Below are 13305 nucleotides of genomic sequence, written 5' to 3' on the forward strand. Positions count from 1 at the left end.
AATAATTTGTCTTTCTGTTTCGTAACGTCAACAGGGAGCCTCTCTACCTGCTGAGGCAATCTTAAGACTTCAACTTTTCGTTGAGGCACAGAGTTTAGTTTCTCGGTTCGACAGGGTATTCGTTCCTGGTGAAACTTTCTCCTGTTAAAATAATTGTTATTTTGTTTCAGTTAATATTCTTGTCATAAATAACAATGCATACATTTCCCATAACCGTTAAATTCGGCTATATACATTATGTACATGTCACAGAAAAGTGGTTCAAAAATCCTAAGTCATAATCAGGGCCACACGGAATCTGTGGATGCAGAATTTTCTGCAGATTTTAGACAAATTTAAACAAAATTTTAAATAAAACTCAGAATGGTAACACATCTTCACTTTAAGCAGAAAAACAGTCAGCTAAATTCCGCAGATTTTCATTCTGAATCACTGCTGGAAACTGTAAAAAAAATAAATCCGCAGATTCCGTTTGGGTCTGGTCATAATTGTCCAATATGGCACATTTTATAACAACTTTAGACTTTAGTCTAGTTTGGCATAAATTAATGTCAAGTTTGGTACAAAAATAGTTCATATTTACAAGAACAGAAATCCAGATCTTTATCACGTAAGATTATCGTTGCTAATTCACTAAATAAAAGTTTCTGGAAGAGGGAAACGGGGATATAAATTAACTTTTTTTTTTTTTTACATGGAGCAAATGTGAACGTTGACAGTTGCAGAGTCGGTGGACAGTCGGAGGGTGTACGCTCTGCCGGCGCCCTCCTTCATCAAGAAGCCTCAGAGATGTTGGCCCTCAGAGTCAGTTCAGCCTTTGTTTTGGAGCCTAAAACAGATATAAATTGCAAGAGTTTACGCTAGGAAACAGTTTAAATGCTTTCAGCTGCAAATGAATGAAGGACTTCCACAAGCAGGTGTAACTAGTTGTCTTACCTTGTACAGTAACTGTGCAGGTTGTCGACTCTACTTTCTATAATTCTTTCGCAGATGGAGTTGGGGATTTGGGAGTAGGGGACTTTGGTGTTGGGGATTTTGGCGAGACAGGAGACTTTACTCTCTGAGGTGACTTGATTGGCTCAGGGGACTTGACTCTCTGAGGTGACTTGATTGGCTCAGGGGACTTGATTCCCTGAGGTGACTTGATTGGCTCAGGGGACTTGACTCTCTGAGGAGATTTGATTGGCTCAGGGGACTTGATTCCCTGAGGTGACTTGATTGGCTCAGGGGACTTGACTCTCTGAGGAGATTTGACTGGCTCAGGTGACTTGGCCTCTGGGGAGGTGATTCTGGTGACTACTTTCTCCTTGGACTCAGACTTGCGAATTGTCAGGGTGAAGTGGGCTTCTTGTTTGCCTCCAGCGTTTTCTACCCGCAGAGTGTAGCTGCCTCCATCCGACATCTCAACAGCAGAGATCTCGAAGGAGGAGTTGTACTGAGTAGAGACGATGTGGTAACGGGCAGAGGAACCAATAGCTTGTCCTTCACGCAGCCATGTCACAGAAGGCGACGGTTCGCCATCCACATCACACTCAAACCTGGCGTTGTCTCCCTCCTCTACAGTCAGGGACATTGGTTTGGTCAGGATCTTGGCAGGAACACTTTGCTTCTCCTTTTTCTTCTCAGAAACAATGGTGGTCTCTCTCACAGTTTCAGTCACACTTTCCTGTACTGTTGTTCTAGAGGAGGAGACGTGATACACCTCTGTTTTTGTCATTTCTGGCAGCTGGGCAGATGGAGGCTCCTCATCTTTGCGGAGTGAGGAGTAGGCAGCAAATTCTTCTCCTGCTACATCCAATGTGGCATAGTCAGAAGTCTCTCCTTTGGCGTTCTTGCAGACCACGCGGTAAGTGCCAGAATCTTCCGTCACACAGTTGGTGATCTTGAGAGTAAGAACTCCACTGATGTTGGTCATGTAGTATTTGCTCGTCTGAGAAATTTCTTTTCCATTGTGGAACCATTTGACCTCAGGCTCAGGTTTGGCCTGGACATTCATGGTGAACTTTGTGGTGCAGCCATATGGTACGCGGTGAGATCGCATCCTGATGGTAATACGTGGGGTGTGGTCAAGGCTGAAGGGAGCCTGTGTCACCACCTCGGTCTTCCTCTCCATTGATCTTCTCTCTGATCTCAGAGCTTGCTTTCTCTCCTCATACCTGGAAGCAAAGTCAACTTTAGAGAAGGTCACTTCAGTCTTGGCAGCTCTTTCTGGGGTAGATCTCCTCAAAGGTTCAGACGTTGGGAGCTTCTTGATCGGTTTAGGAATATATTCTGAGGAGAAAGCAGTCAGGTGCTCAGACTCAACGCTCTCAGAAACTGTTGCAACAGAGACAGTTGTTTCCCTTTTGGAGACTCGAGTCTTCTCCTCAAACTCCATGCGCTTGAGTTCACTCTTGTAAGTGGACATTCTCTGAACAGTTGTGTGTGGGCGCAGCAGCTCGTGATCTTCTTTCTCTTCGTACACCCTCTGCTTCTGTCTCGGGGCTTTGTATGTGGCTTTGTCGTGACGCTGGCGGAGGTCAACGAAACTCGGGCCAGCCTCGTATTTAGATGGAATTCGGTAGGAGTCGTATCTGCGGATTTCTTCTCCCTCTTCGTCGTCAGTGTAGACTCTTTTGGGAGATGAGGGACGCAGGGCAGACAGTTCGAAGCGAACTGGGCTGAGGCTTGGTGGAGAAGCAGAGTAACCAAGCTCCAGCTCTTCCTCCAGACGAAGCCTTTCCTCCTCTGTTCTCTTCATAGACAGGTACTGATTCACAGGCAGCAGGAGCTCCTCGTCTGACAGATCACCCAAGGACCTCCTCCTGATCCTGTGGTAGGCCTCCATCTCAGGGGAAGGTGTGCGGTGCCTTGCAGGCCTCACAGTCTCCAAGTCATCCTGAGTCATGGTTGGGATGTTCCACTTAGGCTTGTACTGGTCCTTGATCCTGATTGGCACCTCATAGAACTGCTCCCATCTGGAGAGGCGAATACGTTTCATCCTCTTCTGCTTGATTTTATCCATAGGCTCAGGGAACTCGTACTGATCCCGCAGGACTTTGTACCATTTCATGTCAGAGAGCGGCTGGAAGTGTTTAATTTCCGGGTCCTCTTCAAGAGCAGCTTGGTTAGTGACACGAGGAGCGGGGACGTCGTAGGGCATACGCAGCCTCTTCTCATCCGCGCGCTTCTTCCTCTCCTCCTTTTCTTTCTGAATCTCAGCCTCAGTCTTCTCACCCTTCTTAGTCGTCACAGCAGGTTTGAACATGGTGGCTGCCTCCCTGACAGCTTGGATTGCTAGGGGTGGTAGAGGTGTAAACACAGTGTCGGCCATAATTTGAGACAGCCTCACCTTCTTGTCCATTTCCTCCTTTCCAGCTATCTCTTTCTTCTCCTTTTCGCTCGGTTCATATTCCTTCTTTACATGAGTGGAACGTTCTACTTTGAGCATGGCCTGGCAACTGGCAGATCCAGCAGAGTTGGTGGCAGTAACTCTGTATATACCAGAGTCCTCAGGCAGAGTGTCTCTCACATGGAGGATGTAGTAATCCAGACCCTCGTGGACCACCTCAATAGATGGTCCAAAGGCTAAAGGCTGGGCATCCTTCTCCCACTTCAGTGTTGGATGTCCGGATACTCTGATCTCAAAGCGCACGTTCTGGCCCTCTCTGCACTCGACATTTGCAAGCAGGCGTTTGAACATGGGCCTCAGGGTGAGGTCTGCTGGTTTAGGTCGAGGAACAACAGTAAGACGAGCCTTGCAGCTGTCATCCCCGTACCTGTTACGGGCCACAACACTGTACTCTGCATCATCATCGTCGTCGAGTTTGTGTATAATCAGCTGGTACAGGCCCTTGTCGCTGATGAAGGTGTATTTCTTGTCGTCAAATCCAGGGATGAGCTTCTGTCCTGATTTGTGCCAAACGACACGAGGCTCCGGGTGAACGGTGATGGTTACGCCAAAGCGCACATCCTCACCAATGTAGGCTGTACGGTTTGTCAGAGGAAGGGTGAACTCTGGTGGCTTCTGAAGCATTCTGGCAGTGTCGACTCTGCGCTTTGTTTTCTTGACCACACGAGTGGTGAAGAAGTCGCGGTAAGATCTAACACCATTGATAAACAGCTCTGCATAGGCACTGTCCTCACCATACTCGTTCACAACCTTGCATCTGTACGTGCCGTCATCTGCTCTAGTGACCTTGTTGATGGTGATCACAGCCAGGCCATCTTCGTACTCAATTTCATATTTGTCACCAGCTTCAAGTTGCCTGACGCCACAGTACCACGTCACCTCAGTTGTGCTGTCATAGTTCTCAATGTTGCAGGTGAACTTCACGTTGTCTCCCTCGTTCACCACATGGTGGCCAATTTGGCCTCCGACAGGACCGTGTTCAAACGGAGCGATCTTCACCTTGGCGACAAAGACGCCACGCTGGGATCTGATGGAGCCGCCGCTGGCCACACGAGCTGCGGAGACAACAGTCTTCCACTCTTTCTTTACCATTGCCTGATAGTATCTCTTATGCCTGCCGGTTTGGATCGCTCTGGTGCTGATCTCCTCTGCGGGCTTGGTCAGCCAAGGATGTGCCAGAGCCTCAGCTGCAGTCATACGATGCTTACGTTCCTTTGTCATTAGGCGGTCTGTGAAGTCTAACGCCTCAACGCTGACCTGCTTGAAGGACTCGTCGTCGTAGCTGTAAGCTGCACTGGAGATGTTGTCAATCATCTGTTGGTTGGTTTCAGCAGTGAATGGATTTAATCCACTGAGGAGGACATAGGCAAGGACACCAACTGACCACATGTCTGTGACACTGCTAACCATATCACACTGGTGGATCTCAGGCGCAGCATACTCGGCAGTGGTGTACTGGACCTTAATTTGGTCTCCAGGAGTCAGATGTCTGGCCTGGCCCAACTCAATAATCTTCACATTAGAGCTGGTTCTAGTTGTGTACACGATGTTCTCAGGTCTGATATCAAAGTGTCCGTAGCTCTCTTCATGCAGGAACTGAAGAGCCGAGCAGATCTGCCTTATGTAGTTGACAATCTCATGCTCATTGAGCTCAAACTCGGCTGTGCTGAGGCGCTCAAAGATGTCAGAGCCAGAGATAAAGTCATAAATCATCACCAACTCCTCTGGGCTGTCGAAAGACTCATGGAGGAGCAGGAAGTTGGTATGTTTGGCGAGATTCAGTGTCGCAATTTCCTTCTTGATTATTGCTTGATCAGCGCCTCTCACCTTGACATATTTAGCCATGTAGGTCTTCTCAGAGCTGATGCTAACACAGCGGTGGACAATGCCAAACTGACCTCTGCCCAATTCCTCTGCAATGGCGTATTTGTTGTGCATATTCTTGGCTTCGGAGTGAACCTTGCCCTTGGGGACACGTCCAGTATCGTCAACCTCCCTGTCATAGAGCAGAACTCTTGATTTGTCCTCCTTAGTCATCACAGGTCCACTGGTCTCCGATGGAGCACTCTGTCCAAACTTGTTCTCAGCGATGACTCTGAACTGGTAGCTGGTTCCTCCGAAAAGATTGGTAACGGTGTAGTGGGTGTCACGGGACTGGACAACACGCTCCCACCTCTCAGCAGTGGTCGGGCACTTCTCGATGATGTAGTTGATGACCCTGCTACCTCCATCATTTGCTGGGGCCACCCAGTTCAGTGTGACTGAGTCTCGGGAGACGTCAGTGGCTTTGATACCACGTGGAGGATCAGGAACATCAGCTACATCCAGCTCAACTGTCTGCTGATCGATGCCAAATCTGTTTTTGGCACAGACGATGTAGAAACCAGCATCCTTCTTCTCCACTCCATTAGTGAACACCAAAGAAGTGAACGATCTAGTGACGATGACCTGGTAGTGGCCATTGCTGTCGATAAGATCTTGTCCCTTCTGCCATGTGATGACAGGATCTGGTTTGCCGATGAACGGAATCTTGATATTGACTACTTCTCCACGCAGGGCAGGGATGGCTTCCTTGTCCTTCAGGTTCTTTGGCAGGTTGATCTTGGCAGGGACTAGAAATGAGAGAAATTGTTTAAGTGAGATGTCATGTTTTTGTTGAATTTAAAAAAAATAGTTTAATATGTTTGCAATGCAGGTTTACAATACAATAGAAAATGTGGGTCTGTGTGAGCTTACTTTCAACGTCCAGAGAGATGGTCGCACAGATGGAGCCTCCTTGGTTGGTGGCCCTGATCTGGTACACAGTGGAGTCTTCCTCATCAGCCTCGGTGATGACCAGCTGGTGGTAACCTCCCTTGAATTCCTGTATCTTGATCTTCTTTCCATCAGAGTGGACTTCCTTTCCTCGTCTGAACCATTTAATCACAGGCTTGGGCTGCCCTGTGATCTTGCAGACCAGGGTAGCATTGCTCTTGTATTTGACGCTCATGTTCCTCAGTTCTTCCTTGAAGGCCGGAGCACGGATATCGACGGCTGTGGCTGGAATGATGGGAGCCGTCTCATCGCTGTAGTCGCTCTGTCCCCCGAGGTTCTCGCACTTCACACGGAAGATACACTCAAGACCCTCGGTCAGACGCTTGACGGAGAACACCGTCTGTTTGATCTCGTCCTTGGTCACCGGAGTCCATTCACCCCATTCCTTCTTGTCCTTCTTTTGCTTTTTCTCAAGGCAATAGCACTTGATCTTGGAGCCACCGTCGCTGAGTGGAGGCTTCCAGGAAACCACGCAGGAGTCCTTGGTGATTCCAGAAACAACTGGCGACAGAGGAGGTGATGGTTTCTCTGTGGACAGGAATATAAAAATCAGAAACTTGCCAGAATATTTGTAATGTACTTCTCTTCACACGTAAATTGTAAATTGATTTATTAGATATTTTGAAACATATATTAGATTAATCTTACCCAGTTGGCTCTTGATAAGGATAGGGGAAGTGAGCTCCAGTGGTTCGCTGTTGCCATAGCGATTCTGGGCATACACACGGAAGAAGTATCCGGCACTGTCAATGAGGTTGGGCACACGGCAATATGTGCCATTGACGGATGATGACACCAGTTCCCACTCAGTGCCCTCCTTGTCCTCACGCTTCTCCACAATGTAGTTGGTGATCATGCAGCCTCCGTCATCTTTGGGAACCTTCCAGCTGATGATGACAGAGTTCTTCAGGAGGGCTTCCAGCACAATCGGACCCTGAGGCATATCAGGTTTGTCTGGAAACAGAGGAAGGAATTTGAAATGCATTATGAATCCAATACTATCACCTGAGCACTATGCACTCACTGCAGTGAATGAACATGAACTTACCATAAATCTCAACGTTGAATGCAGCTTCAGACCTGCCGAAGTGGTTGTGCAGTCTGATTCTGTATTTGCCTCCGTTGAGTCTGCGCTGCACGTTCTTTATCACCAGGTGTGTGTAGTGCTCTGTGGTCTCAATGCTGAGGTCCTCTGTGTTTTCAAGGGTCTTTGCCCCGTGCAGCCACATGATCTTTGGCTCAGGACGGCCAATGTAGACAGCATGGATGCGCAGAGTGGATCCCAGGCTGGCGTAGTAGGTTTCCTTCAGCGGGTAGTCTGGATTGAAGGACGCAGGGGCCTCCAATACCAGAACGCCTGTAGTCTCTGCTTCTCCGGCGTCATTGATTCCCTTGCAGGTGTACTCTCCCTCATCCTCCTGTTGATCCGTCATGATGGACAGGGAGTGGTTGCGGCCATCAGAGCTCATTTCGTACTTGCGAGACTCAACAATCTCCTTGCCGGCATGATACCACTTGATGTCAGGGATGGGTCTACCAATAATCTGGCACTTCATTACAGCAGGCTGGCCAAGCTTGGCAGTTACTTCATCCATTTCCTTTCTCAGGCCTGGTTCAGTTTCAACTGTACATACAAAACAATAATTTATATTTAGGAAATGCATGTATTACGTTTAGTAATGTCCTAAAGTAAAGTCGCTCTGGAAAAACAAGTTGGGTAAATGTTTACAACTAATTTCTCCAAGGTATAGTTCGGTTTACTCACCACTCAGTTTGGTCCTGATGCACGTGGCGGTCCTACGAGGTCGACTCATACCAGTCTCATTCTCAGCAAACACTCTGAACTCGTACTCGGTGGCCTCTGCCAGGCCAGGCATGGTAAACGTCTTTTCCTTCAGTCTCTGTTTGTTGGACTTCTTCCAGGTGCTCTCGATGGACTTCCTGTACTCCACCCAGTAGCCCAGGACCGGCTTTCCACCATCGCACTCTGGAGCTTGCCAGCGTATGGCGATGGCGCTCTTTGTCACGTTCACTGTGTCAATCTCGCCTGGTTGACTTGGCTTGTCTGGAAGAAAAGAAACAAAAAACAACTCAATAAACAATCATGTTGTTTTGTGTCTTTTTTTATTCAGGCTTGATCAACTGATTAGGAAGATTTCAGTTGAGTTTACTGGGAAATGTTATTCACTTCTGATTGTCCTATGGCCATTATAATTCCACCAGCTATAATTATTAAGGTGCTATTAATTATAAGAAAGTGGAGACTCACCGAATGGATCCTTGCATGTGACCGGGTCAGACACAGGACCAGCCTCGCTCTCGCCAATGCTGTTGACAGCAACGATGCGGAACTGGTAGTCTGCGTCAGGGGTGAGTCCAGGCAGAGTAAACATGGTGGAGGCAATCTTGGTCTGGTAGCGGGACCACGTCTCAGCGGACACCAGCTTGTACTCAACAAAGTAGCCGGTGATGGTAGAACCCCCGTCGTCCTTTGGTCTGGACCAGGCCAATGCCACGGAGCTCTTGGTGACATCCATGATCTCTGGTGGGGTGCTTGAAGGCTCAGGGGGACCTTGAAAATGCAGATTATTTTTGGAGTCATTACTAAATGGTCTCACACTGTTCAAAGACACTTTAGACTACGTAGATATCGCATTGGCCGCTGTTTACTGAAGCGATGCGTCGACGCAGCAGCCATTTTGGTATAGAAACGCTGCACCTTCTAATGCATGTGTCTATCATGGCACAGCTAAAATCATAATTTATCGCTGAATTTCCAACCGGTTAGCTTTGCTACAAAAGCCAGACAAAAAAAAAAACTGGGTTTTGACTGACAAACCAAAGTGAAACTAGAATGGACATTTTCACTTCTTTCTGACTTTTTATAGACCAAATGATTAATCAGGAAAATATTCAGCAGATTATTTGCTAATGAAAATAATTGATAGTTAACGTTTGTAAAAGTAAAATATTGTTAAACACGTTTTTCATACGTGAAATGTTATTCCATGTTGCTTAGTTTGGTATTTCTTTTACATGAACATCCAAACAGCACAAGTCTTTCGCAGTGTGAGTCTTTATGGTCAGAATTGCTCAGATGCCTGTATCAAGATGGCGGTGACAGAGACGCATCTCTCAAGCCAAAGGCGGTATCTACTTACATATAAATATATATATATACGCTTTAGAGTGAAGAAGAGGAATACTTACAGAGAGGAGTCTTCGGCACCAGTGGCTGCTCTGATTTCAGAGAGGCGCTGATACCGAAGGAGTTTTCAGCGGTGACCTTGAAGTGGTACTCTGTTCCCTCCCTCAGGCCCTTGACAAGCAGCTGAGTGTCCGTCACTCTCGAATCCACGGTGTACCAGGCGTTTCTGGCCGCCTCGCGTCTTTCTACGATGTAACCCAGGATCTCCGAGCCACCGTCATCTGTGGGCACCTTCCAGGACACCTTGACAGAGTTGGCCTGGATCTCCTCAAAGACCAGTGGTCCTTCTGGAGCGCTTGGGCGGCCGATGACCTTCACCTTGATCTGGGCCTTCTTCTTGCCAACCCTGTTCTCCAGCAGGAGGTCGTACACTCCAGAGTCACTTCTCTCGGCTCCTTTGATCACCAACTCGCTGGCGTCCTCCGTGGAGGCGATCATGGCCACGGTGGAGATTGCACCGGTGTCCTTCGACCACGTGCAGGTTGGGTGAGGTTTACCCTTGATGGGCAAGGAGAGTCTAACCACGCCTCCTTGGCGTACCACGTACACGTCTTTGTATTTCAGCTCCAGTTCATAGTCAGGAGGTTCTGGAGAACAATGAGAGTTACAAAAGTTAGTTTTATTCAGTTTAAACAAATACACACAGGTAGGGATGTAACTATTTTCTTGATAATCTTGATTGTATCAATTTACAAATTGATACAATCAAGATTTTAAGTTGACAATATGATTTTCTCTGGATTTTTTTTTATCAAATTAGCTGCTGACAAATGAGTGAAAAATATTCAATTATTTCTATAAACTGTGCAAAACAAAAAATGTGTCCTATCAAAAGTGACACTTATATCTTGTATAACAAAAATAGATGTTTAAAATCAAATTCCACATCAAAATAATTAAATAAATAAAAAGAAATCTCTTCAAATAAATAAACTAAGAAGATGTTGTGACGTCTGAAGTCAAACAAGTGAAATCTAAAGTAGATTACGCCATAGGGCGTCAAAAAACTGCATCACCGTTAATTCTTTATCTCAACCAGTTGGAATCTTTACACCTTTATATCCATTTTTAACCCATTCACCATGCATCCTTACATTACAACACATGATCTTGCTGCAGGTGTAGTTAAAGTAATCTCTGTGTCCTTACCAAGCATCTCAGTCACACTGACAGTTCCAGGCACTTCAGCAGGCTCTCCGGAGCCGCCGGCATTGCAGGCCATCACACGGAATTTGAACTCCTCTCCTTGTGGCATTTTGGTCAGCGTATACTCGCAGATCAGAGATGGTGTGGTGTTGCACTTGATCCAGGCCATGGTGCCCACCTTCTGCATTTCTATCAGGTAGCCATCCACCCTTGCGTCTCCCTCCTCGTCGGGAGGACTCCAAGCCAGCGACACAGAGGATTTTGTGGTATCGGTGATCCTCGGGTTCTGAGGACAGCCAGGTGGATCTAAGCAGGGAAGAGAAACATGTCAGTGTTTTTAGCAGCTGCATCTACAAAAGATGAGTCTGTGCTTGCACGTTTAAGACTTTAGATACCACCCCACCTCAGTTCTAAAAATCTAAGTAACCAAAATGGGTGCCAAGCCAGGGCAGCATCGTTCGATGAAAACTAAAGCTTAGGGGCCATGTTGCCAAATCAATGCATAAGACTCATACAATATCAAACCAGTTTTTTTTCAATTAAACAAGTTCTGATGTGTGAGCAAAGTTTGGTCAGTTTTATAACAACTTCAGCCCCTCAAAAATGTGATTCTTTGCGCCTCAGTTTCAATAGGGTCCTTGCAGTCATCGGTGCTCGGGGCCTGACAAGGCAACAAGACTTTCTTTCAAACTATTCTCTTACCGATGGGATCTGTTGCCACCGCAGGTTTGGACAGCAGACTTGGTTTGCTCATTCCTCTGGCATTGATGGCAGTGATTCTGTGTTCATACTCCAGGCCCTCGATCAGATCTGTCGACCTGTATCTGGTCATGGTGATGGGATTCTTGTTGGCACGCACCCATCTGTCAGACCTGACTTCTTTACGCTCGATAATGTATCCAGAAACCTCAAGGCCACCGTCTTCTTCTGGCGGGTTCCAGGCCACGGTCATGCCGTCACGAGAAACATCAAAGATGGTTGGACGACCAGGAGGTCCAGGCACATCTATGGGGGAGGGTAAACACGTTACCACACTTCTAATCACATAATAATATCGGCTAAATGTGTAACCTTAAAAAAAGGAAGAAGTCTTACTTGTCATGCTCTTGCAGGTAACAATCTCAGACTGCAGGAACTCTCCGGTGCCGTAGTTATTAATGGCAGCTGCACGGAAGACGTACTCATCTCCCTCAATGAGGTTCTCAAACTTGAAGGTTGGTCGGCTAACAGAGTCGCAGACGGGCACCCAGCCGGGTCTGTGAGCATCACGCTGCTCCACCGCATAGCCACTGATGGGAGCTCCGCCATCTCTGGCTGGAGGATCCCAGCTGCAGGTGACGGTGGTAGCATCTATCTCATCAAACCTGATGGGTCCCATTGGTTCATCAGGTTTAGCTGGTGAAAAGGGGATTAACAGAATTAATGGACGAGAAAAGGTTTGGAGTGCTCAAAAGTTTAAACAAATAATGAAGGTGCTATTTGGAAGGGAACACACAAGTCTTTATGCTTCTGGTCTTCTGGCAAAAAGTTAAAAAGTCTTTATTAAGATGGCTAGAGGGCTGCAACTAACGATTATTATCACTGTCGATTAATCTGCCGATTAGTTTCTCGATTTCTCGTTCGCTTAGTTGTAAAATGTGGATCAGTGTTTCCCAAAAAGCCCAAGCCCATTTGAGGACATGTTTAGTCCACAGCTCAAACATATTCAATATACTGTCACAGAGGAGTGAAGAAACTACAAAATATTCACATTTAACAAGCTGCAATCAAAGGTTTTACTGTTTTTTCATAAAAAAATTACTCAAATCGATTATCAAAATAGTTGGTGATTTATTTAAGGCTGATAACTAATCGATTAATCTCTGCAGCTCTAAATATGAAATAGCCATCTAAATATAGGCTTTTTAAATTTTTGCCAGAAGAGTTCCTTGGACCTTTCTTCTAACAGAATTAATGGTTACAGTCAACTTGATTGCACAAATGTTAATACAATACTCAGTATTAATTGTAGTTATATTGTCAATTAAGAACTACATCAACTTGACTTTAACCTGCTCTTGATAAGCATCACCAACACACAATGAAACAAATTTAAAGTTAAATTAATGAGTGGTGGTTCCTTACAGAGGATGACGACTTTGATGATCTCGGTGATTACACCGATGGTGTTCTTCACCTCCAGGCTGTAGTCACCAGAGTCGTCAATAGTGGTGTCTGACACGGTCAGTTTGGAGAACTTTCCAGTACTCTTGATCTTGATGCGGTCTGTGTTTTTCATCTTATTATCGCTGAAGTACCAGGAGCAGACAGGAGGAGGCCTGCCGACGATGGGCAGGTCCAAATCCAGAGTCTTTCCGGCCAGGACATTCACCACCTTCTGAGGAATACTGGAGAAGTCCACCACAGGCATCACTGGAAAGGAAAAACAGAGATACAAAAAGCATTTAAATACAGTTAACATCAACTGCTAGGAAACAGATCGTGAATTGAGCTGCCAAATGTTACTTCTGGACAGAAAATTTACAACAATCACAGATTCCAGGAGCCAAGAAAAGTTTTCTTAATTTCATTTTTAACTTTATATCTTTTAAACTTGCTTGGTTAAAAAACCAAAGGATAGCAGAATGCAGTATTTTTGGGTGCTTTCACTGCTGCCTCATATAGTTCAGTTAAATTGCATTAGAGTTGGTTTTCCCCCTTGGTGCATTTCGTTTGGGCAGGTTTTAATGCAGCAATTGCATTTCTA

General features: G+C 46.3%; 1 protein-coding gene across 4 annotated transcripts in view; it reads right to left on the minus strand.

The window, feature by feature from the left end:
• LOC116060878 (titin-like) overlaps nucleotides 1–13305 on the minus strand; it is a 280598-nt gene that overhangs the window by 569 nt on the left and 266724 nt on the right. For 3 of the 4 annotated variants that reach the window (XM_036003989.1, XM_031314638.2, XM_036003990.1), the window contains 12 exons: nucleotides 12684–12971; nucleotides 11655–11954; nucleotides 11262–11564; nucleotides 10563–10865; nucleotides 9416–10000; nucleotides 8475–8777; nucleotides 7971–8270; nucleotides 7254–7829; nucleotides 6854–7159; nucleotides 6128–6733; nucleotides 937–6003; nucleotides 1–829 (listed from right to left, as the gene is read on the minus strand). The exon at nucleotides 1–829 is cut by the window's left edge and continues 569 nt beyond it. In XM_036003989.1, coding sequence (XP_035859882.1) covers nucleotides 974–6003; nucleotides 6128–6733; nucleotides 6854–7159; nucleotides 7254–7829; nucleotides 7971–8270; nucleotides 8475–8777; nucleotides 9416–10000; nucleotides 10563–10865; nucleotides 11262–11564; nucleotides 11655–11954; nucleotides 12684–12971 — 8900 coding nt within the window. In that variant the 3' untranslated portion in view covers nucleotides 1–829; nucleotides 937–973. The remainder of the gene's footprint in view (nucleotides 830–936; nucleotides 6004–6127; nucleotides 6734–6853; nucleotides 7160–7253; nucleotides 7830–7970; nucleotides 8271–8474; nucleotides 8778–9415; nucleotides 10001–10562; nucleotides 10866–11261; nucleotides 11565–11654; nucleotides 11955–12683; nucleotides 12972–13305) is intronic. The other variant, XM_036003988.1, reaches the window with a different exon arrangement.

This window comes from Sander lucioperca, chromosome 8 (genome assembly GCF_008315115.2).
Source record: "Sander lucioperca isolate FBNREF2018 chromosome 8, SLUC_FBN_1.2, whole genome shotgun sequence".
NCBI classification, from domain to species: domain Eukaryota; kingdom Metazoa; phylum Chordata; class Actinopteri; order Perciformes; family Percidae; genus Sander; species Sander lucioperca.